General features: G+C 46.4%; 1 protein-coding gene across 4 annotated transcripts in view; it reads left to right on the top strand.

The window, feature by feature from the left end:
• Window positions 1-9,082: 9,082 nt before the first annotated feature.
• The window catches only part of ARID1A (AT-rich interaction domain 1A), a 78,282-nt gene continuing 63,275 nt past the window's right edge, over window positions 9,083-24,089 (top strand). For 3 of the 4 annotated variants that reach the window (XM_084874778.1, XM_084874779.1, XM_084874777.1), the window contains exon 1: window positions 9,083-10,898. In XM_084874778.1, the coding sequence (XP_084730904.1) occupies window positions 9,777-10,898 (1,122 nt within the window). In that variant the 5' untranslated portion in view covers window positions 9,083-9,776. The remainder of the gene's footprint in view (window positions 10,899-24,089) is intronic. The other variant, XM_084874780.1, reaches the window with a different exon arrangement.

Here is a 24,089-nt window from a genome sequence, read left to right as displayed (position 1 = left end):
CCTCAGCCCAGCTTGCATACTCTCCAATCTGGGACCCCTTGTGGGATCTCTGACTGCCTGTTTAGGCCCGATTCTGGTGGGTTGGGCCTAAACGGGCAGTTGGACATCCCTCTCACAATCCAGGACTGCTGGCTCCCAACTGCTCGCCTGCCTGCCTTCCTGATTTCCCCTAACCGCTTCTGCCTGCTAGCCAGATCACCCTAACCACTCCCATGCCAGCCTGATTGATGACTAACTGCTCTCTTCTAGCCTGATTGCCCCCAACTGCCCTCCCTTGCAGGCCTGGTCCCTTCCAACTGCCCTCCCCTGCTGGCCATCTTGTGGTGGCCATCTTGTGTCCATATGGCAACAGAATCTTTGACCACATGGGGGCAGCCATTTTGTGTGTTGGAGTGATGGTCAATCTGCATATTACTATTTTATTAGATAGGCTAGAGGCCTGGTGCATAGGTGGGGGCCAGCTGGTTGGCCCTGAAGGGTGTCCCAGATCAGGGTGGGGTTTCCTTGGGGCATGGGGCAGCCTGGGCGAGGGGCCTGTGGGGGTTTGCAGGCCAGCCATGCCCCCTGGCGACCCAAGCAGAGGCCCTGGTATCTGGAATTTATTTACCTTCTACAATTGAAACTTTGTAGCCTGGAGTGGAGCCAAGCCTCCTGCTCCATCTGTGGCTACTGCCATTTCTGTTTGGATTTGTTTACCTTCTATAATTGAAACTTTGTAACCTTGAGTGGAGGCCTGGGCCTGCCAGGGTGGTGGAAAGCTTGGCTTCCTCTGTTGCCGGGGAAACCCAAGCCTCCCTTCTGGTAGCCATCTTGGTTGTATTTATTTGCATACTCGCTCTGATTGAGTGGTGGGTGTGGGTGGTGGGCGTGGCTTGTATGTGTAGTGGTGTGATGGCTCATTTGCATATTACTCTTTTATTAGGTAGGATATATATATCCAAAACATGATGTCAGAGGCATGTGTATATGTATGTGTGATCTGTGGTAGTGGAGAAGGAGAGACTGACTAGGTCAGATAGCATAATGTGTACAATGGAGATGAATTACTAAATTAATTAATCTTCAATTAGCAGATCACTAAGGATATGAGTCACTCACAAGGTAATACCAATGAATGGCTCAGTGTGACAGCTCCTGATTTTCTATTGCACTTAGTACTAGTATATTGCTGTTGCAGGGCTCTCCTGTGAATTTTATTGTTCTGGGGCTTCCGAAATGTCTACTGCCAAAGATAGCATTAATAAGTATTCTGGCCAAAACCGCTTTGGCTCAGTGGATAGAGTGTAGGCCTACGGACTGAAAGGTCCTGGGTTCGATTCCGGACAAGGGCATGTCCCTTGGTTGCAGGCACATCCCTTATAGGGTGTGTGCAGGAGGCAGCTGATCAATGTTTCTAACTCTATCTCTCTCCCTTCCTCTCTGTAAAAAATCAATAAAATATATATATTTTTAAAAATAAGTATTCTGGCAGATAGTTAAAGGAAGGATAGTTAAAGGATAGTTAAAATAAGTATTCTGGCAGATAGTTAAAGGTACTTCATGAAGTTTGTAAATATGGCTTTGGCATGATCTTATTATTAGCAATAGTCGAACTAGTTGAGAGAATAACATGCTCATAAGATTTCTGAACCTCAGTAGAAGATCCATTTTGGTGAAAATTGATTCAGAACAGCGCATGCAACTCAAGGATTACTGAAGAAGGACAGGTGCATAGGTATTTCAGGTACAGTCTATTTAAAATCTTGAGTGTTATAAATGTTTATAAATGAATATAGCTATTCAGAAGTTTGACTTAGAATGGAAGTCTGGACATTTGCCTCAAATGTTGAGATAACTTTCAAAGTATAGGCTCTTGGGCTGCAGTATTTGGTTAAGTTTATAAAATGGTTTCTATCTAACCTCTTTGTAATCAGTTACAGATTGTGCTAATGATGGATTACTAAAGATCTTCAGTAAATCAGGTTGCGACCTTCTTACCTCTAAGCTTCTTCCTGAGGAATACTTGCATTTTTCCAGGCTGGGGTGGCTCAGTGGTTGAGTGTTGACCCATAAGACAGTACCTTCATTTTGAAGGCGGTGTAGTACCTGAATTCTCCTATGATTCCATCTTGAAAACACTGAATGCTAGGTCATACAAAAACAGTAAGCATGTGTGGAGTTAACTAGAATCCTTTTCTAGAACAGTCTGGACTTTCAATTAGATCTGGACTTAAGGGGAGACACATCAGCCATAAACTTCAGTTTTTGAAGAACAGTGTCCATATTTTTAGGTAGCTGTGATTTATTGGGTTGGGGGTAGGGGGTACTTAAATCCGCTCTTGGAATTTATTCTGGGCTCAAAAGGAACTTCCCATTAAAAAAAAAAAAAAAAAAAAAAGGTAATCTATGCCCAGGCTGGTGTGCTCAGAGCGTGAGCCCATACTCAGGAGGCAACCAGTGGATGTGTCTCTCTCACATCAGTTTCTCTTTCTCTCTCCCTGCCCCTACCTCCCTTCTGCTCTCCCTCAAAAGCACTGAAAAAAAATATCTTCAGGTGAGGATTACAACAACAACAAAATGTAACCTAGCCCTCTCCTGGTGTGGCTCACTCTGTTGGTTGCATGTCTTTCTGTTCATCAAAAGGTCACTGGTGTGATTCCCAGTTAAGGGCACACGCCCAGGTTTCAAGTTCAGTCCCTGGTACCATGTTTCTCTCTCTCCCTCTCCTTTTCCCTCTCTCTTTAAAAAATCAATTTAGAAAACATATTTTTTTAAAAAATGTAATCTATATCCTGGTTTTGGTGTTTGGAGCAAAAATAGAGTCTAATGTTCATGGCACTATGTACTCTTTTGTTTGAGTGTAGTTTGTGGATGGGCTCTATTAATGAAAACACGCTATGGAGGAGAGGAATGTTTTGTGTGTTTCAGTGCTGTTTTTGATTTTTTGTTTTTAAAAAAAATATATTTTATTGATTTTCCACAGAGAGGAAGGGAGAGGGATAGAGAGCTAGAAACGTCGATGAGAGAGAAACATCGACCATCTGGCTCCTGCACAACCCCTACAGGGGTTGTGCCCACAATCAATGTACATGCCCTTGACCGGAATCAAACCTGGGACCTTTCAGTCCGCAGACAGACGCTCTATCGCCTGAGCACGCTCTATCGCCTGAGCCAAACCGGTTTTGGCTCAGTGCTGTTTTTAAATGGCCTTTTGGGCCCTACCCTGTTTTGCTAAGTGGTTAGTAGGGGTGTCGAACTCAATCAGAGAAGGGGCCAAAATCTAAAATCCAGCCTAAATCGCGGGCCGAATGGTTTACTGAACAGTCATAAACTGACAATGTCATAAACTGACAGCGGAGTGCAGTGATGACAGTGCGGTGCGGGGCACATTGCAAGGCCTGGCGGGCTGGATTTGGCCCGCAGGCCTTGTGTTTGACACATGTGGGTTAGAGCCTCAACTCTTGGACTGAAAAGTCTCAAGTTCAATTCTGCTCAAGAGCTTGTACTAGTACTTGGTTGCAGTGTCTCTCTTCCCTTCCACTCTCTCTAAAAATTAATGGAAAAAATATCCACAGGTAAGGATTAAAAAAGAAAAAAAAGACCTGTTGGATAGGCTCGATGAAGTGTGTTGGGTTATTTCTCCTTTGTCTCCTGGTCTTTCACCCACAGCACGACTGGAAAAAACAGCCCGCTTGTAGATAGGCCTCCAGTAGTCTCTTTGGAGGAGCAGACCATTGAGAACCAATCTGCCAGTCCCTACCCAAAGCCCCTCTGGTGGCTTCTGAATTCAGTTTCACTGTTGTTAAATTTCAGGGCAGAGAGTGGTAATTTGGAAAAGTGCCAAAACCCACTGTAATTTTCCTGGCAGTTTTCCCTCGGTGTCATTGGTAAGTTTTCTACTTTTCACTGGAATGCTACATCACCATTACTACAGTATCCCACACTTCACTTACGTTTAGTCCGATTTTCTTTTATCTTGGGAGTAAGTTACTTTCTGTAGGGATAGATAGGTTTACACTCTGTTCAAGTCAGTCAGAATGCTTTCCCTTAAGGGCCATTCACTTCCTGTCCTATGCCTAATAGGTTTCTTTGGATTTCCTTTTTCTTTTTAAAAATATGTTTTCACTGATCTTTTTAGAGAGGAAGGGAGAGGGAAAGAGAGATAAAAATGTCAATGAATCTGGCTGCCTTCTGCACGCCCCCCACAGGGGATTGAACCCTCTTGGTTCCTAGGTTCACGCTCAACCGCTGAGCAACACAGGCCAGGCTGGTTTTCTTTGACTCTTACATAAAAAGCCTGGGATGCTGCTGCTGGAGTAACCTCTTGAGGTGGTTGTGTTTGCAGAGAACAGGCAGCACATTTGCTGTTTTAGGCTCCCGTTCGGTTTCACAGGATTGTATACCTGCCTCCTTCCATTTTGTCAGTGCTCACACAATTTTTCTTTCTTTCCAATTCTCTTCTACAGAACTTTGTTGGAGCAAAAGACTCCATTCCAGATCCATTCCAGAGTTGCTATGAGAAACTTACCCACTCTGATTCTTTTCCCTATCTCAGTAAAATGGCAGTCCAAGAGCTTTATGCAATCAGGGTTAAAATAAATACCCAGTTAGAATATTTGGTTTTCCTCTGATTTTCTTCTTTTTACCCTCAACTTTCAAAAATTTTCCCTACAATCATTTTACGTGTGTGAAAAATTTTCTAGATTGGTTATCCTTCAGTATTAAGATTAATTAATGGCTTTATTTTCCTATAGTAATATTGTTGGTGCTTAGTTCTCCAAATCTAAAAAGTTTAGTGTGATAAGTACCCAATGTAAAGTTATTCTCTTCTGATTGACTACAGAGTGGCTTTCAAGCTTCTTTTTAAGTAGTTTTATTTATATATTATTTTTGTATCCGTTGGTGAATATAGATAAACCTTCAATGAGACTCAATAGAAATGTTTGGAGAAGAGAGGAGAGAACAGGGGAGAGGAGAAGAGGGGAGGGAAGAGGAGGGGAAGGGAGGAAGGAGAAAGGAGGGAGGGAAGGGAGAAGAGGGGATGGAAGAGGAGGAGAGGTTTTTACAAAACTCCAGTCTAGGTTTGTTTGGCTTTAAAATATTATTAGTAGTTTTACTCTGTCAGCAAGCTCACCAAAGAGATTAGTATATGAGGAAATATACAAATTAGAGTATAAGAGAGTTGAAACTTTTCCTCTCATGTTAAATTGACCCTGTGAGTTATGTTATATTTGAAACTCAACACAAACCAGCCCAGACTGAACCTTTATTTTATTTTTTATATTTAGCTTTTTGGGGAGGTGATGGTGAGGGTAATTCTTATCTTATATCGGTCCAAAAAAAGTAAGTTGACTTAAATGTTCTAAGGATATTTAGAGCAGAGCTACTCTTATTGTGGGAAAAATAAAGTATCATTCAGAAACTAACATGTCTAAAAATGTATTCATTATTCTGAAATGTAAATTCCCTCAAATTGTTTAAAACTTTGAGATGAGTGGAAGGAGCATCATCTAGACAAATGGTTGTTGAGCGCTCACTAAGCTGGATTCCTCCGGAGTTGCTCCGTTGGGATTCTAGGTGCTGGCCAGGCACACTTTTATCACGAGGAGCTGTGGAGCTCCATTCAGGCTCCCATCCATTTTTCTCCGTGGCAATCCAGTTCGCATTTTACAGCTTCCGTCTGGGAGCCAGTCATATAATGAATTGCTAGACTCTCGCTTCAATCCACTTTCCTCGCTTAATATGCAGCCCAAAGTTTTGCAGCTCGCTGTCAGATGGCAGTGGTAGACTTTTCACACTGCTCCCAAGCCTCCGCTGGGGCTGTTTCTGAGCACGGAGTTGCAAACTTTAAGAAACAGACAGCTCCAGACGGAAATCCACGCCAGGCTTTGAACTCGGCTCTGGTTTCCGTCAACTGACATAGTTGCCCTTTTGCTCAAACTCGCAGCACCAGTTCGCGCTGGAGAGAGCCCCGCTGGGTGTCTGTTGCCTTTGCCGCGGCGGGGACACGTGTGGGGGCCACAACCCCATTGCCCGCGCCCTAGTTCAGAATCGAGGCAAATTCTTACTGGTTCCCTGAGCTTAAAACTTGTTCCCCTCAAAGGAGTGAGGAAAAGGAAGGAGCCAAACCCGATCTTTTGTTTGTTGAGTTTTGTATGTCTAACACTTGGGGGAAACACTGCGAGAGAGGAATGGCTTTCCTCCCTGTACACGTCTCCCTCTCTTGGTAAACTCTCCAGGCCTCGGCTCCACATTTTGCAGTTGACTTGCCTGGATTGTCATAGGTTGTTCCCTTGTTCTCGGACCCAATCCATGCACACTGTACAGCCGGGTAAAGCGAGAGCACACCCTCTGCCATTTTCAGTCGGTTTGTCCTGGCGGCCCTGCCCCCACCCTGGCTGCCGCCGCCGCCGCGGGAGTTAGAGCTGCGAGTAGGAAACCCTCCTGATCCTCTCTGTGGCGAATCCAGTCCGCGTTTGCCGAGTGCCGTGCGGCCGGGGATGGCGATAAGAACTCTCCTGTGAGGGAGCGAGCGAGACTTTAGTCCGGTTTCCATGTCAACGATTCAGTCCATATTTGCCATCGGGCTGTCGGGGGCAGAGGCGCTTTCGTGCGGGTACGCGCTGTCCTAGTCCCAGTTCTCTAATCTGCGCCGGGATTCTGGGGCGGCCTGGGCGCGGGGTTAAAAGGCAGCGGCGCGGGGGAGCGAACTCCGCCGAGGGGAAGACCCACGGCCCCGGACCCGGAGCCGGCGGCTCCGCCAGCCACGTGCCCGGCTCCGCCCCTCCCCCTTTCCCGCTGCCGGGGCCCCGGGGAGCGCGGGTGGGCCCGTTTCTAAGAAAGTTCCTTTCAACTCCGCAGCCCCTGGGAGAGTGCTGTGGGGCTCTAAGGATAAGGGTGGGAGAGGGCCCTAAAGGTTTTGAGATTTAAAAAACAAACAAACAACAACAAAAAAAAAAAAAAAAAAAAAGAAAAGGAGAAATCCCACATTGCATTCTCCAATCTGGGTGGATAGGTTTATCTTATTGCTACATAAAAAATGGTGGCTGTTTTCTAAACAACTTGACCACGGGTAGAAAAGGGATTTTGGCACTTGCTGAATTTTACAGCCGTTGAAGAAAGTGGGTGAGGGCTTTCTCTGGAGACAAATCCATTCTGGCTTCCAGATTTTCACTGGGCTCCAGGTTTCCCACTGCACTCGAGCTCGGAGGAAAATGGCAGGGTAATTGCATGTAAAAAATCCCTCATTTGTGCGCAGGACTCAGGACTGTGTGCCAGCTCAGAGGCAGTTGATTAAATAGCCGAGCAGCATTTATGAGGCGGTTTGTAATTTGGTTTCTAGGACCTAGTGCACCAGGAGAGTTGTCCCAGAGGACTGTGGGTGGAAAGAGGCCACTGGCCCATTCCAGTCCGTCAGGTCCTGGAAGGCTGGTTTGGTTCTTGACTTGGGGGGCAGGGGAGGGGGCACACACTGCTTCTAGATTAACAGTAAGGTTTGCCTTTTTAGTGTAAAATGCTCTTAAGATTTCTTGAGAGGGTAGGAAGGAGTTCAGGTTTGGGGAATTAGTCACAGTGACCAGTAAGTGGCACAGCCAGAACTCCAGGGGCTTGCAGAATCTGGAAGTTCTAAGATAATGGTTCTGTGGCCCTAGAAGTCTCCATTTATAAAATTCCAGGGGAGCCATGACCGGTTTGGCTCAGTGGATAGAGTTTCAGCCTGCGGACTGAAGGGTCCTGGGTTTGATTCCTGTCTGGGACATGTACTTTGGTTGTGGGCACATCCCCAAAGGGGGGTGTGCAGGAGGCAGCTGATGTTTCTCTTTCATAGATGTTTCTAACTCTGTATCCCTTTCCCTTCCTCTCTGTAAAAAAAATAATAAAAAAATAAAAATAAATAATTAAAAAAAAGTAATAGGTAAAATCCCAGGGGAGAAGAGACTCTGGTGTTTAGTGATGACCAAGGCCTGGGCTTCTTTCTTCCAAGGCAGCCTTGGGCCCAGTGAGGACCTGGAATCCCTTCTGGCTTTTGTAGACTGTCTTGTCGGAGCATTCCAAATCCGCCTGAGGAGGAAAAGGCTGCTCTGGGGTTTGGTGGGGCCTATAGATCTGGAGTTTTCTATCTAAGTCTCCAGCTCAATATTCGTCTCTGGGAATGTAATAGTAAAACTTTGAATAATCTTTTCAATGGAGGCTAGGAAACAAATTTGGGTGGCATCTTTTCTAAACGACCTGTTAGACTGTCTCTTTTCTCTTTTTAAGGAGAAAATGGTTTCCTTCTGGTCATCCCTCTTCTGCAGTGGTTCCTCCACCCCAGGGGCTTCTGTGGGACTAGGGCTATTGGTCATTCTGGGCTCAGTTCTCTTAAGCTGCAAACATGGGGCTTGGGTTATCCTGCTAGAAGGCTATCATATGCCCCTAGAGTAGCTTCAGTGACCATTTTAAGTCAACGTTGAGATGACCAGCTTTGATCTCAAATCTATTCTGATATATTCTGATCCCATTGTTATAATGACACGACTTCTGCCCTCTGACTTAAATGGGACAGACTCCTCTCCTTTGAATTCTGTCAAATGGGGATAACATGCTCTCATGCTCCCAAAGCCTTGTGAGGACCGGCTACTGAGGTCAGGGGAGAGGGAAATCAGGAAGTCTTAAGGAGGATCTGCCATTCCATTCGGCTTGAAAAGGGGGTAAAAGTAAGGCCCCCCTCTTCCCCTCCCCAAGCTGGGTCTTCTAAAGGCTTTGAAGGAAAAAAGTGCCGTAGAGGTGCTAAGTAGCAGCCCAAAGACCAGGCCCGCTGCCAGGGGCTCGGGCTCAGGCCAGTTCTGCGGCCGCGAGGCAGTTCACGCCGCCCGCTCCGCGCGGCGCGGCCCGGAGCCCGGCCGGGACAGGCGCGCCCGAGGGAGGCAGGCGGCGCGGGCTCCGGAGAGGCGCCCGCTCCGGGCCGGGTTTTCCCCGGAGCCCGCGGCGCTGGGGCTGCCGAGCGAAAGCGGCAGAGCGCCTGCCGCCGCTCTCCCCTCCTCCTTTGTGAGGGGAAGGGAGCCAGTCCGTTCCGCGGCCCGCGCCCGCTCCGCGCTCCGCTCCGGGTTTGCCAGGCGGCCGCGACGGCGCTGGGTAAAATGGCAGTGCTGAGCCTCGTGTCGGAGTGAGGGGGACTCGGAGGAGAGTGGGGCGCTCTAGCCGCTCAGCCCGGCCGCCCGCTCGCCCGCCCGCCCGCTGCCGCGCAGCAGCCTCGGCCCGCACCGCGGCCGGGACGGGAGGCAGGGCGCCGGCCCGCGCTCCGACTCCGCTCCCGGCGCCCGGGCGGCCGCCGCGCGCCCTCCAGCCCGCCCGTCCCGGGTCCCCCTCCCCCCGCTCCCTCCCCGCCCCCTCCCCCTCGCCCTCCTCCTCCCTCCCTCCCTCCTCCTTTCTCCGGCAGCAGAAAGCGGAGAGTCACAGCGGGGCCAGGCCCTGGGGAGCGGAGCCTCCACCGCCCCCCTCATTCCCAGGCAAGGGCTTGGGGGGAATGAGCCGGGAGAGCCGGGTCCCGAGCCGCCAGAGCCGGGAGCAGCTGAGCCGCCGGCGCCTCAGCCGCCGCCGCCTCCTCCTCCTCCGCCGCCGCCGCCAGCCCGGAGCCTGAGCCGGCGGGGCGGGGGGGAGAGGAGCGAGCGAGCGAGCGCAGCTCAGCCGCGGAGCCCCGCGAGGCCCGCCCGGCGGGTGGGGAGGGCAGCCCGGGGGACTCGGCCCCGGGGCGGGGTGGGTGGGGGGGAGACGACGAAGACAGGGCCGGTCTCTCCGCGGACGAGACAGCGGGGATCATGGCCGCGCAGGTCGCCCCCGCCGCCGCCAGCAGCCTGGGCAACCCGCCGCCGCCGCCCTCGGAGCTGAAGAAAGCGGAGCAGCAGCAGCGGGAGGAGGCGGGGGGCGAGGCGGCGGCGGCGGCGGCGGCGGCCGAGCGCGGGGACATGAAGGCAGCCGCCGGCCCGGAGAGCGAAGGCCCGGCCGTGGGGCCGCCGCCGCCGCTGGGAAAGGAGCTGCAGGACGGGGCCGAGAGCAACGGGGGCGGCGGCGGAGCCGGCGGCGGAGGGCCCGGCGCCGAGCCGGACCTGAAGAACTCGAACGGGAACGCGGGCCCGAGGCCCGCCCTGAACAATAACCTCCCGGAGCCGCCCGGCGGCGGCGGCGGCGGCGGCAGCAGCGACGGGGTGGGGGCGCCTCCTCACGCGGCTGCGGCCGCCCTGCCGCCCCCCGCCTACGGCTTCGGGCAGCCCTACGGCCGGAGCCCGTCCGCCGTCGCCGCGGCGGCGGCCGCCGTCTTCCACCAACAACATGGCGGACAACAAAGCCCTGCCCTGGCAGCGCTGCAGAGCGGCGGCGGCGGCGGCCTGGAGCCCTACGCGGGGCCCCAGCAGAACTCGCACGACCACGGCTTCCCCAACCACCAGTACAACTCCTACTACCCCAACCGCAGCGCCTACCCCCCGCCCCCCCAGGCCTACGCGCTGAGCTCCCCGCGCGGCGGCACTCCGGGCCCCGGCGCGGCGGCCGCCGGCTCCAAGCCGCCTCCCTCCTCCAGCGCCTCCGCCGCCTCGTCCTCGTCCTTCGCTCAGCAGCGCTTCGGGGCCATGGGGGGCGGCGGCTCCTCCGCGGCCGGCGGGGGCACCCCCCAGCCCACCGCCACCCCCACCCTCAACCAACTGCTCACGTCGCCCAGCTCGGCCCGGGGCTACCAGGGCTACCCCGGGGGCGACTACGGCGGCGGGCCCCCGGACGGCGGCGCGGGCAAGGGCCCGGCGGACATGGCCTCGCAGTGCTGGGGGGCTGCGGCGGCGGCGGCGGCGGCGGCCGCCTCGGGAGGGGCCCAACAAAGGAGCCACCACGCGCCCATGAGCCCCGGGAGCAGCGGCGGCGGGGCCCAGCCGCTCGCCCGGACCCCGCAGGTACACGGCTGGAGCGGGAGGAGGGGGCCGGGCGAGGGGGGGCCGGGGGTGGGCGGGTGGGTGGCGGCTGCGGGGCCAGACCCCAGCCCGTAGGCCACCCCAAGGCCGGGGCCCCCACTGCTGGGGAGCTGCCATTGTCTGGCTCTTCTCTCTTAAAATGGCTGCCTGTCTGCCTTCCTTTCCTTCCCTCCTTCTGCCTTTGTGTGGGGCTCTCCCTGAGGTGTCTGCTCCCCTTCTCCCTCTCCCCCGGCCCCTTCGAATTCCGGGGGTCTCCAGCGGGGTGCGGGGCAGAAGGAGCGGGGAAGGGCCTGGTCAGGGCGAGAGGGTGCTGGGGGCTCAGGTTAGGGATGCAGGCAGCGTTAGGAGCTCGGGAGTTGAGTGGCTAGTTCTTTGCTCACCTGCCGCTCCCCTCTGCCACCCCCTGCCTTCCTCTAGGCCGGCCCCCATCTGTGCCTTCAAGGAGGGGCCCCTCGGGCTTGGGGGACCTCGAGGGAGGGCAGGGGCCTGCTTGGGGGCAGCTAGAGGCCGGCTGCGGCTCCCCCAGAGCAGCCCGGGCCATGTCCTGTCTCGGTCTCTGTCGGCCCAGTGGCCTGGGCTTCTCCCTGGAAGTGCTGGTAAACAGCTGAGTGATTGGAGTAGTAAGTGCAGATTGCTTTGGTTTGGGATTTGAATTATGGAGGTAAAATCCTTCTGTCAAAGCCAGGAGACAGTTGGTCTTAGGTTGACATCCTATCTGTGATCTGATTGGCTCCCCATCTCCTGCTCTTGGCCATTTATAATTGCCTCTGATGTAATGGTACAACAATCCTGATGAGCTCATAAACTTTTACACTCTGCTTTTCTGCCAGTGATAACCCAAACCATCGCTGCCACTATCTGCCTTTTATTCCATAGCCGAAATTGGCTGTGACCTTGAGGAGGGAGGTTTAAGCGGCAATACTGTATCAGCAGGAGCAGAGCCCCAGACAGGCTGCCCTTGTTACATTGTGCCCGAAACAAAAGAGGAGCCAGTGGCATTTTGCTTGTACCTTGGATTTATTTTGCTTGTTATGTTTTATGCAGCCTGAAATAGATTCTGTGTTGTTAGAACAGTAGCTGGGTTTTTTCTCTACAATGGGTTTGCTGTTTGTTTTGGTTTTGTGACTTTCCTGATGCATAAATGACTTCTTTGATAGCTCTGAAGATGCATTTGTCTTGAGTAATTTTGACCCTGTTCACTTTTCAGAATTGAAATTATTTTACTGGCTTTTTATTATGTGACAAATGTGGGTCTTATGGGAGGGGGTAAGAAAACATTTAAAAAAAATTTTTTTGAGAACAAAGTTTTGAGAGAGAATTTCATATTCAGATGTTTTGTTTTAAGACAGGCTGGCCTCATTCTTTGTTTACATTTTGAATTTTGTTAACATCTTTCTTTTGAACTTTGGGAAAGCAGCTCAATTTAAAGGGAAGCTAACATCTCTCATCATCTTGAAAAGGACTTTCTAAAGGCTTGGCTTGGTGAAATTTATCATTTGTTCTTGGAATATCAAAAAAAGCTAATTTTGATTTTGTCATCAATTATTTTAGAGCTTTAGGTAGAGATTGACCAGTTTTTTCTTTGCATTATTAGGTATGTTCCACTTTTTGTCTGTTTTCTGAGATAATAAATGTAGCATCCTATAATGATACTTGAGACTTGCTTAGGAATGACAACTTATAGGTACTTTTTAAATCATTTTATTTTGCTCTTTTTATTATGTTCAGTTTTCAGTACTTTGGTCAGAAATATTGGGTATTTTTATGGAGTCAAGTATCTTTTCAAAGAGGAATAAAAGCTCCTTCATATCCCCCCACCCCTCCCAGCAGTACCCAGTTATACTTTTGTGGTATGAGATTTTGTTCTCTTAAGCGACCTAGTTAGCCTTATTACCCTCCCCATCTAGCACTGCTTTTCTACTCTTCCATTGAGCTGGGAATTTTGAAAATAGTTGTGTTACGTGGCCAGTTTAGAGCTTTGACTCCATGTCTTCCATGATGATGTACATCTGGGCAAGAACTAGGGGAATTTTCAATTGGAATTCTAGTGTATGGAGGATAAGTTGTTTTTTGTCTTAGAAAAAAGAACATCCTGTTGTTTCTGGGTCATTCTATAGTCTACACTTCTTCCTCCTCATTCTTTTCTTTCTTTTTTGTAGGGGGTGGTGCGGTAAATTTACTTAAACTATTAGAGGAAATAATTTGGGGTACGTCAGGGTCATTTAAAAGCAAATATTAATTTGAATTCTATTGGTTTGACAAACAGGTTTGTTTTTGGATAAAATCAGGTTTCTGATTTCTGTTTTTCAGTCATTAAATAGATATTTGGGCATTTTCTGTGTACTAAGTACTATGCTCTGTACTGGGTAAAAAGGTAGGAAAATAGATACAGTCTTTGGGTGGAAGCTTGTCTGTGCTGCCTTTAGGTGAATTTCTGATTCCCTTTTAATATCACCAGACCTGGCATTTCACACAAGAAGATTCCTGTTCAATTTCAGTTCAAGAGTCTGCTTACCCTCAGACCTAGAGAGTGGGCTGGTGACATTTACTGTGGGAGACAGTGAAACTTCCAGTTTTGTGGGCTGCTTCAGTTCAGGTGTGCAGTCTAGATGAGGATTGTAGGTGGAATTCCTCTTTGATGCTTAAGGATAAACCTCTTGGAGGATCACGATAGGGTCTTGCCCTCTCTTTCCCCAACTCAGTCTTGGGTTATAAGTATTTTGCAGAGACTTGATTAATACAGCTAAGGTGGTAATGTTCTCATTTGACTCTGCCTTTTTGAAGTAAAGATTAGGTAACTGTATGTTGTGGCTATGTCTTATTTAAATATATTTTTTATTGATTTCAGAGAGGAAAGGAGAGGGGGAGAGAGGTAGAAACATCAGTGATGAGAAAGAATGATTGGCTGCCTCCTGCATGCCCCCCACTGGGGATCCAGCCCCTAACCCAGGCATGTATCCTTGACTAGAATGGAACCGTGGACCCTTCGGTTCTTAGGCTGATGTTCTGTCCACTGAGCCAAACCAGCAAGGGCTGTTGCTATGTCTTTTTTCACAGTAGCTGGGGAGATCCCGGCAAACTTTTCTTTATCCCTTTTTGTAAGTACTGTCTCAACCTGTTGAGATACTTTTTAGTCATCCATGTGCTTGAACCTGATAAAAAGCTTTTATTTTTGTTCTTTATCGATTTCAGAGAGGAAGGGAGAGGGAGAGAGAGAGAAACATCAAAAATGAGAAAGAATCATTGATCAGCTGCCTTCTGCATGGCCCCTATTGGGAATTGAGCCCTGACTGGGAATGGAACTTTGACCTCCTGGTTCATAGGACTCTAAACTCAATCATTGAGCCTCACCAGCTGGACTAAATAAAGCTTTTTACTTGGGATGCTCTTAGCTGTAGTATCTTGAGAATAGTACCAGCATATCAGAGTAAAAAGTGATAGAATATGTAGTCCAGAATCAAGCTGGATTTGATTGTAGGAATTTGGCTGTTGGTTCCTGCTGCAGAAATATCAAATGATATTTCTGACTACTGGGAAACAAATACAGGAATTCTGAGCTTATTATGGGAATGCCTACTAGCAGAAACTCTGGGCTGGCTGAAATACAGGACTCTTGGCCTCTCTCAAGTAGGAGGGACCAGGATAACCACACCAAGATGGAGGCTTCGTGTTTCTGTACTGTCCATGAGAGAACTGGGGGTGGTGGAGGTTGGCATGGTTGTGAGAGAAAAGAGAAAGTAGCTAGGACCAAGGTTGGTGGCTTTGTATTGGTTCAGTGGATAGAGCATCACACTTTGGACTGAAGGGTTCCGAGTTCAATTCTGGTCAAGGGCACATGCCCTGGTTGTAGACTCAATAGGGGCGTGCATAAGGCAGCCAATCAATGATTCTCTCTCATCATTGCAAGGACTTTTCTTAGGTTCCTTCATGTATGACACAGAGTAACCATAATAAGTGACACCTGTTGTAACAAGATGTCTTGGGTGCATTAAACATTCCTATGTTGGATTGACTCCTGTAAGGTGTGATGCCTACAGTAGGCCTTTAAGCAAAGAGGTTAATGAAATGTTTTTAAAATATGAAAAATAGGAACAAATAATGTTCAGGGTCCCTTTCCATTCCCAGCCCCCAAAAGAATATAGTGATTGGCTTCACGTCCCCAATTCTAGAAGCAACTGAAGCATGCAAATATGGTTAAAATATGGTATTCAAAATAAGTTGGCAACAGATTTTTTTTTTTCCTGCCAGTGAACTGAGGTACCTTAGTTTTTTTATATGAAATCCTGATTCCCATGGCTTTATTTCTGGGTTTTATCTTGTTTAGATTGGCTATCATTGCTGATTGACATTGAGTTGTGGGCACAGTGGTGAGGGATAAAGAGCACAGGACACTGGAGGAAGAGAGGAGGCTTTGGTTCCACATGCAGTTCTGGCTTAAGCTGTGTGACTTTGGGCAAGTCATTTGCCTTTTCTATTTCATCTTTTTTTATCATTAAGGTGAAGTTGGAGAACTGCATGACCTCTCTACACATCTGTCTGTGCCTCTGTATTTGACTTTTTATAAGGTTGTAGCGTCTTCCTGTACATTTATAAGTAGGGGGTCTTGAGACCATCTTTTTTACTCTGGGCTTAAGGAACTCATGGCTGTTTTCTCCTGAGAATTGACAGAAACAAGTTCTGAACAGCTAGCTAGCTTGGTGCAATCAATGGTGGTCTGTGGTCCTTTATAGAAAAAAACCCTACCAGACTTTGCCTTGACACTTAATCTAATTGTCATTAGTACCTGACTGTTGGTTTTTAAATAATAATTGAAAAATTAGGCAGACTTCATTAAAGGAAGAATTGAAAAATAGTTGCTTCAAAATCTCCCAAGAGTGGGGAATGGATATTCATAAATTCAACATTAACACTGCTTACTTTGGGGGGATAGGAAGGTGGGGATAGGTGGTAATTAAGCTCTCCAGACTTTCTGGTGTTTGGGCAGGTCTAGGTCTGGTTTGGGCAGTTGGTTGTAATCTGAGTGCCTGAACTTGCCCTGTAAATTTTGCTGAGAGAGGAGCAGAAAGAAGTTCCTTAGACTGGAACAGGAAAAGCTAAGAGTCTCAGGGTCCATTTCATAGGTGTATTGCCTTTTCTTATACCCCTGGTTTTTGAAATTATCTTGGTAATGTTTGCAAGTGGTCCTGGAAATGCTGTTCTTTCTCTTATTTACCACACCTGAATTTCTTTTCTTTTTTCTTCCTCCTGGCTAGAGTTCTGAAGTGTAATTGAGGCATATTAGAGGTGTGCTAGGAGGAAGCTTCCCTTTATAAAAGAGGGGGAACGGTAGCAGGAAAGGTGTTTGATAATGCTCTGCTTGATGCAGCAGCTTCTTCCCCTCTGGAGGAGCCAAATGTTTCAGAGCTTTGTGTAAATACTTGCTGCGCTGTCAATATGTACCCAGGAGGTTTCTATAGTAAGGTGTAAATGACTCTATAGAATGTTTGACAGGCAAATTAATAAACAGTTTTCAAGCAAAGATAATGCTAGTCTCTTCTCGTGGGGGAATAAAATAACACTGGAGAAAAAGACGAGAATAGGAAAGAGGGTAGGTGGTGTTGGGGGGAGAGGAGCGCATGGAGATGAGGAGAGATGATCTAAAAGAGATTTGAAATTAAACCTAGCTGGCATGGCTCAATGGGTGAGTGTCGACTTATGAACCAGGAAGTCACCATTCGATTCCCAATCAGGGTACATGCAGGAGGCAGCTGATCAATGACTTTCTTGCCATTGATGTTTCTACCTACCTTTCCATTCATCTCTGAAATCAATTAAAAATATATTTTAAAAAATAAAAGAGATTTGAAATTAAAAGATGCTCCCCTGGAAAAGAAGCCTCCATGACCCTGACTCCATGCCGAGTTTCATGGCATGTGGAGTTCTGCTCAAAAACAATTGCAATTTCAGAGTGAAAACAAATAGAGTTTGGAAGGAAGGTCCTAAGTTTCAATAGTGAAGAAAGTGTGTTCCAAAAGCTTGGTTTATGAGACTTTGAGTTTTAAAGTCTTGTTCTTTCAGCCAAAACCGGTTTGGCTCAGTGGAGCATCGGCCTGTGGACTGAAAGGTCCCAGGTTCGATTCTGGTCAAGGGCATGTACCTTGTTTGCGGGCACATCCCCAGTAGGAGGTGTGCAGGAGGCAGCTGGTCGATGTCTCTCTCTCATGGATGTTTCTAACTTTCTGTCCCTCTCCCTTCTTCTCTGTAAAGAAATCAATAAAAAATGTTTCAATCAATCAATCAATCAATAAATAAATAAAGTCTTGTTCTTTCAGAAAGGTTTTGTAGTTTGGTGAGATGTTTTTAGGGTTGGGTTTGCATTTTTTAAATACCAGAAAGTAGAAAAAAGATATTGCAACTTCAGCGTGGTCTTCAGTCTCTGTTCTGCTATGGCTGTCAGGATTGATTATAAGTCCATTCCAAGGGCTGGGTTTATTTATATAATTTTTACTGAACTCCTGTGTATCACTTATATATGCATATTAAAATTAATGCCCCCAGGTTCCTGGGTCCAAATGTTTGAGGACTCACTAAGTCATGCCAGAAGGGTTATGTGGGTAGATTCAGTCTTGTTTTTGTTTTTTTTCAAATTGCCATTTCAGGATTAAAAACATTTCTGGGTCCCTTCAATCAAACACTTTTATGAATGTATTTTAGAAGTAGAGTATCTAAATTGCCTGCCTGTAGTATACTCAGCTTTGGTAGCCTTTTCTTTCTTTCTTTCTTTCTTTTTTTTTAAATATATTTTTATTGATTTTAGAGAGAAAGGGAGAGGGAGAGAAAGATAGAAGCATCGTTGATGAGAGAGAATCATTGATTGGCTGCCTTATGCACGCCCCCTATTGAGTCTACAACCAGGGCATGTGCCCTTGACCAGAATTGAACTCTGGACCCTTCAGTCCGAAGTCTGCCGCTCTATCCACTGAACCAAACCGGCTAGGGCTGGTAGTCTTCTTAAAAAATATTTTTATTGATTTCAGGAGAGGAAAGGAGAGGGAGAGAGAGATAATTGATTGGCTGCACACCCCCTACTAGGGATCAAGCCTTCAACCCGGGCATGTGCCCTGACCTGAAATGGGAAATCAAACCATGACCTCCTGGTTCATAGGTCTACACCCAACCACTGAGCCATGCCAGCCAGACAGCTTTGGTAGTCTCATGAGATGATCAGATTTGCCTCTCAAAGTACCTTTTTAACTACGGTAATCCAGTGATTCTTGACACCAGTTTTCTTCACATGGTCCTGGAAGTGCCTTTTTTACCTAGTGTAGTAGTAGGGAATACTAGTATAAATGCAGTTATGATCCTGATCATAATTTTTAGGTTCAGCTACTTTACCAAAAGCTATCAGATTGTTTAAAAACAAAATACAGCCGGAACCAGTTTGGCTCAGTTGATAGAGCGTCGGCCTGCGGACTGAAAGGTCCCAGGTTCGATTCCGGTCAGGGGCATGTACCTTGGTTGTGGGCACATCGCCGGTAGGGGGTGTGCAGGAGGCAGCTGGTCGATGTCTCTCTCTCATCGATGTTTCTAGCTCTCTATTTCTCTTTCTTCCTCTCTGCAAAAAAAATCAATAAAATATATTTAAAAAAAAATAAAAATAAAAACAAAATACAAAAAGTTGGGTTGAGACTGACATTCGTTGCCCAGGCCTTTTCTAATGTGTTGGTGATGAGGATATTAGAATGTCAGACTTATTGCTAAGAGCATGATTTCTAAGTCAGGGAAATAATGGAGATTTAAATGGGAAACTGCTCTATGTGAACATACCAATTAGATTCAAAGGAAGAACTTAAAAGATAGAAACTATCTATGCTTTGGAGGAGTTCAGTGCTCTTGGGGAAGCATGCTATGTGCACACATCTGGAAAACTTGCAAAGTAAAGCTTTTAAAATGGGAATACCTGGTAGAACAAATTAAGTCTATTGGCTCAAGGAATCCAAAAATAAGGAGCAATCAGACATATTACCCTGGGACAGTTTTTCAGAGACAGTGATTTGTGAAGTTAAATGTTTAGGATGGGGAGAATTACATTAATTTGCTTTTTCATAACACTACTCGTGAGTTCCAAGGGCTTTATAAAATCCAAATTTCACATCCATTCACAGATGGTAGTTGTCTTATTCCAGTGACTTTGAGAATTTGAGCTCTATAAAATTCCATGAAAGAGAGTGTTTCCAGGGTCTTAGCGGTTCCTGTGGTTATGTGCAGCCTTAGTACAAACTGCCAAGTTCTTGGCCAGTTCAGTTGTAGTAATTTTGGGTTTGGAAGGTCATGTCACCTTCAGAGTTGTGTGCCCTAGACAACTCTGCATTGACTAGTTCAGTTTTTGTTGGAGAGCCAGGACTTTTTATTTTTGGCAGAGTTAATTGACCTTTCTTAAAACGAGTCTTGAAGTACCTGTTCAGACTGCTGCTAATTTTGAAGGGTTGGGAGCTGAGCTTGAACTGAGTTGCTTGGGTTAAGCCTTACATTGAGGGTTGATGGGTAGGTAAGTCTGCACAAATGCAGTTTGCCCATCTGTTCACCGAAGTGGCCTTTTACCTTTTTTTTTTTTTTTTTCTTTAAATTAGGTTGGCTATGCCCAAGAAGCTCATAAATACTGCAAAATACATGCTTATTCCTTATAGGATCCTCTGAAATATAGTGGTTTTGGTTTCTCCTTACTTGCTAATCCATGTATGATTGGACCATACATGGCTTCTGGCACTTTTCAAGGGCAGTAAGTAGATGCTTAACAGCTGAGGATGAATGGCGTGTCCAATGCCAGCTACAGTGCTTCCACCTGGATGAGAAGGATGGGTTACTCTGTTCCAGAAAAGAAATATGAGTTTGTGAATACAGATTTTATTTTAGAAATATTTCTTATAACTTCTGCCTTATCATTCGGGCATTTTGCAGGAACAAGTTTCCAGTAACTCAGAATTGGGCACTATAATTCATTTGCCATAGACAGTAGGTGTGTAGGGGCTTGAGATAAACTTTTTTTTTTTAATGTATCTTTATTGATTTCAGAGAGGAAGGGAGAGGAAAAGAGATAGAAACATCAATGATGAGAGAGAATCACCGATGGCGGCCTCCTGCACATCCCCATGGATCAAGCCCACAACCAAGACATGTGCCCTTGACCAGAATTGAACCTAGGACCCTTCAGTTTGCAGGCTGACACTCTATCCAGCCAGGGCGAGATAAACTTCTTAGTCAATCCCAGATTTTAAAGGAATCCCGGTTAGAGTGAATGTTGACTTAAAGGCCTTGACTATTCTCTGCAGTTGCTCCCCAACCCCCCATTTAAATGGATAGAATTGGTTTTTATTTAATGTGAAGGGACATCTGAGTGGACTTTTATTTGTTTTTGTTAGTCATTTGTGCATACTAGAAGATGGTCTTGGGACAAATTGAGTCTTTATTTCCCAGTGGCTTCTGCCTATTCTAAGGGTGTACTGCACTGGGAAGAAGTCTGGTGCCAAGAATTCATTCCAACATGTTGCAGAGTAGGAAATTTGATCCCTAAAATGTTGACTTAGTGTTGGTTATGGTACATATTAGAAATCACCCAGTAATCCAGGACAGATTTTTGTCGCCCTCCAGGAAGGCAACATTTCATAATGTTGATATGAAATATTAAAGGGCTTTGGGCACTGGGGCTGTGTGCTCTGCAGGCCAAGAACCCTGCTGGAATTGCCACCCAGATGAAGAGGAAATGTGCTATGTGCCCCCCCCTCCCCCTTTTTGCATTTGGGCTTCCTTATAGCTTCATTCCTTCTGGGCTCCCGAGGCTTCAGTGTTAGATACTAGACTTCCTCCTCCCTTGGCACTGGTACATTCATGATTTTCTGTGGCTCATCACCAGCAGCCAGAATTTTTGTATGCTTTTCCCTCTTAAACTCGTTAGCTTTCAGCTTGCTTATTTATAGACATCTCTGTTAGAAGGAACTTCCCCCTCAAGATCTAGCCACCAGCATAACGGCAACAGCAGAGTTTAGGGATTGATGTGATAACGGTTATTTAAAAACCCATTTGCTGTGTGCTTGGTGTTTTTTATTTTGCTTCTTGTTTTCCTTGAGGTCTTAACTTGCTTGCCAGGCCTGAGTGCTTCTGGGTCCAGCTGTTTACTCTGAACTGACTAGTGCCTGGTGTACTTTGACTTTTAAGAAAAGTGAATTCAGCCACGTGGTGGAGAATTAAAGGCTATGTCATGCTGCGTGTTTCCTTTTAGAGGAAACAGATATGTCTTTGGGCTCTGCTGGCCCAGTGATTTCCCCTCTCGGGTGGACCTAGTACAGCTTGCTGTTGTCCATAGAGAACAAGTCATTTGAGCAGAAATACTGGAATTGGTTGCTGCTTGTCTTCTCTGGCAAATATGGTAGATGGCTTTCTCTCTTCCCCTTTGGACAGTATTCAGTTCTGGTCTTAAGGTGGTAAAGTTCATGAGTTGGCCCGATATTAGCTTAGGAGTGTGAATCTCTCTCTCCTTTAAACACACACACACACACACACACACACACACACATACACACACAGAGTTATTATTTCAGAGGGAGGAGAGAGAGAGAAACATCAATCATGAAAGAGAATCATTGGTTGGCTGCCTCCTGCAGGCAGACCCCCTTCTGGAGATCTGGCCTGTAAGCTGGCACCCTGACTGGGAATTGAATTGTGATCTTCTGGTTCATAGGTTGATGTTCAACCATTGAGTCACACCAGCCGGACTCTATTTTATTTTATTTTAAAAAACTTGATTTTTAGAGAGAGAGGAAGCGGGGAGGGAGGGAAACATCGATGTGAGAGTGAAATATCAGTCTGCTGCCCCCTACTGGGGATTGAGCCCACAACCCAGGCATGTGCCCTGACCAGGAATCAAACCAGCAACCTTTCAGTGCACAGGATGACACTCAGCCAACTGAAGTACTTGGCCAAGGCAGGGGTGTAAAACTCTTGATAATTCAGATTTGGATAACCTGTTTTTTTTATTTCCAGACTTCTAACTTTTTACTTGTTTAGGAATCTGGGCTGCCAAAGGTAACTATATTATAAAGGACTTGTGAACAATTCTTACGGTAGTTTATCCACAACTTTGTCCTAGGCCAGGGATAGATCACAAAATTTGCCCTAGGGCAAATAGCTAACTAGTAAAAGGTAGAGTTTGGATTTGAATCATGTTTGTCTGATTTTTTTCAGAACTGTAACACTATAGACTACTAAAATTGTTTCTCCAAAATAAATAATTTGAGTACTAAGGCTTATTGGCACATTAGTTTTGCAGTACCCTAGAATTCTTAAATGTCTTGAAAGACTGAAAAGCCTTTAGTTTTACAACTTGACATTATGCCTAGATTTCTGTCCTGCATGCCCCTTCCATTTAGGATTTTATTTACGTTTCTGAGGAATGGCCATGTGATCCCAATGGTGAGAATTGGGAGGGATCTTGGAGTGTAGTGTGGTTGGGGATGAGATTCAGGTTCAAAATAGGGTCCTTCACTTTGCTCTAAGTGAGATAACTTGCATTATGAAAACATTTGCAGGGTGATTTTACTTTCTGTAACTTGGAGCACTCACTGGGGAGGCAGGGATTAATTTTTCTTTTGGGGAAAGTGAATACATAAAGGTTTAAGTGCCTGAACATACAGAGTTTCATAGCACAGTCAGATCTAAAGATTTAAAGTTCCCTTAGGTTGTGTGACTTTAGGCAAGTCACTTAACTTTTCTGAATCTGTATCCTCAGTTATATAGTGAGAAACAATTATCTACCTTGTAAGCTGTAGTAAATATCAAACGAGATATGTAAAAGTACTACTATCAAATAAAATTAAAACACTGACCAGCTGTAGGCTCAATGGTTGAGCATCAACCTGTGAACCAGGAGGTCACAGCTTTGGTTCTGGGTTTCGGGCTCAATCCACAATAGGGGGAATGCAGGAGACAGTGGATCCATGGTTCTCTCTAATCATTGATGTTTTTATTTCTCCCTCTCCCTTCTCTCTGATATAAATAAAAATATATATTTTTAAAAACTGTGTTAAAAAAAGAAAATAACTTAAAAAAAAAAAAATCAAACATGACTCATGTTTTGTAGAGGGCCCTGCTTGGGAGTGGGGTAGAATTGAGCAGTTAAAGACATGGTTGCTCTTCACTAAATTAAAAACTCCCCTATAGTTCATTATATCAATGCTTTTTAAAAAAAACTTTTATTAGGCACGTGTTATAGTTTGAGAGCTAGAGTAGTATAGGGGTTCTCAGTGTGGTCCCTAATCATCAGCATCAGCATTCGGCCCTGTTTAGAAATGCAAATACTCAGACTTACCAAATCCAAAACTGTCGAGAACTCTGGCCAGTGTTTTATCTATCTCTCTCTCTCTCTATCTATCTATCTCTCTATCTATCTATCAAAAGGAGCATTTATTTTTATTTTTTATTTATTTTAAAAATATATATATATTTATTGATTTTTTTACAGAGAGGAAGGAAGAGGGATAGAGAGTTAGAAACATCGATGAGAGAGAAACATTGATCAGCTACCTCCTGCACACCTCCCACTGGGGATGTGCCCGTAACCAAGGTACATGCCCTTGACCGGAATCGAACCTGGGACCCTTCAGTCCACAGGCTGACGCTCTTATCGACTGAACCAAACCGGTTTTGGCTATTTTTATTTTTTAAATCCTCACCCAAGGACATGCTTAGGCTCTGAGTGTAAGGGGAGAGAGAAACATCGATGTGAGAGAGAAACATCAACTGGTCAGGCAACCTGTACCCTGATCCCGACTGAACGGGCAACATTTCAGTGCACAGGATAGCACTCAGGAGCCACTCTGGATGGGCACCAGTGTGTTTTAACAAGCCACCTAAACAATTGTGATGCATGCTCAAGTTTGTGAACTACTAGGCTATGAAGTATATCCAGATTACCTCAGGGACTTCTTTGAAATTATATCATAGGCTAATATTTCATATGTACCTTCCCCTTCCATGATGTCAAAGTATTATTGAATGGAGGAAAGGTTAAACATGCTTGAAGTTGGAGGAGAAAGAAAATACTTTTTTAAAAATGTATTTTTATTTATTTCAGAGAGGAAGGGAGAGAGAGAGAGAAACAGCAATGATGAGAGAGAATTATTGATCAGCTGCTTCCTTCAT

The sequence above is a fragment of the Pipistrellus hanaki genome, assembly GCF_964339955.1.
Source record: "Pipistrellus hanaki genome assembly, chromosome: 2".
NCBI lineage: Eukaryota > Metazoa > Chordata > Mammalia > Chiroptera > Vespertilionidae > Pipistrellus > Pipistrellus hanaki.
This window is presented reverse-complemented; position numbering and strand designations above follow the sequence as displayed.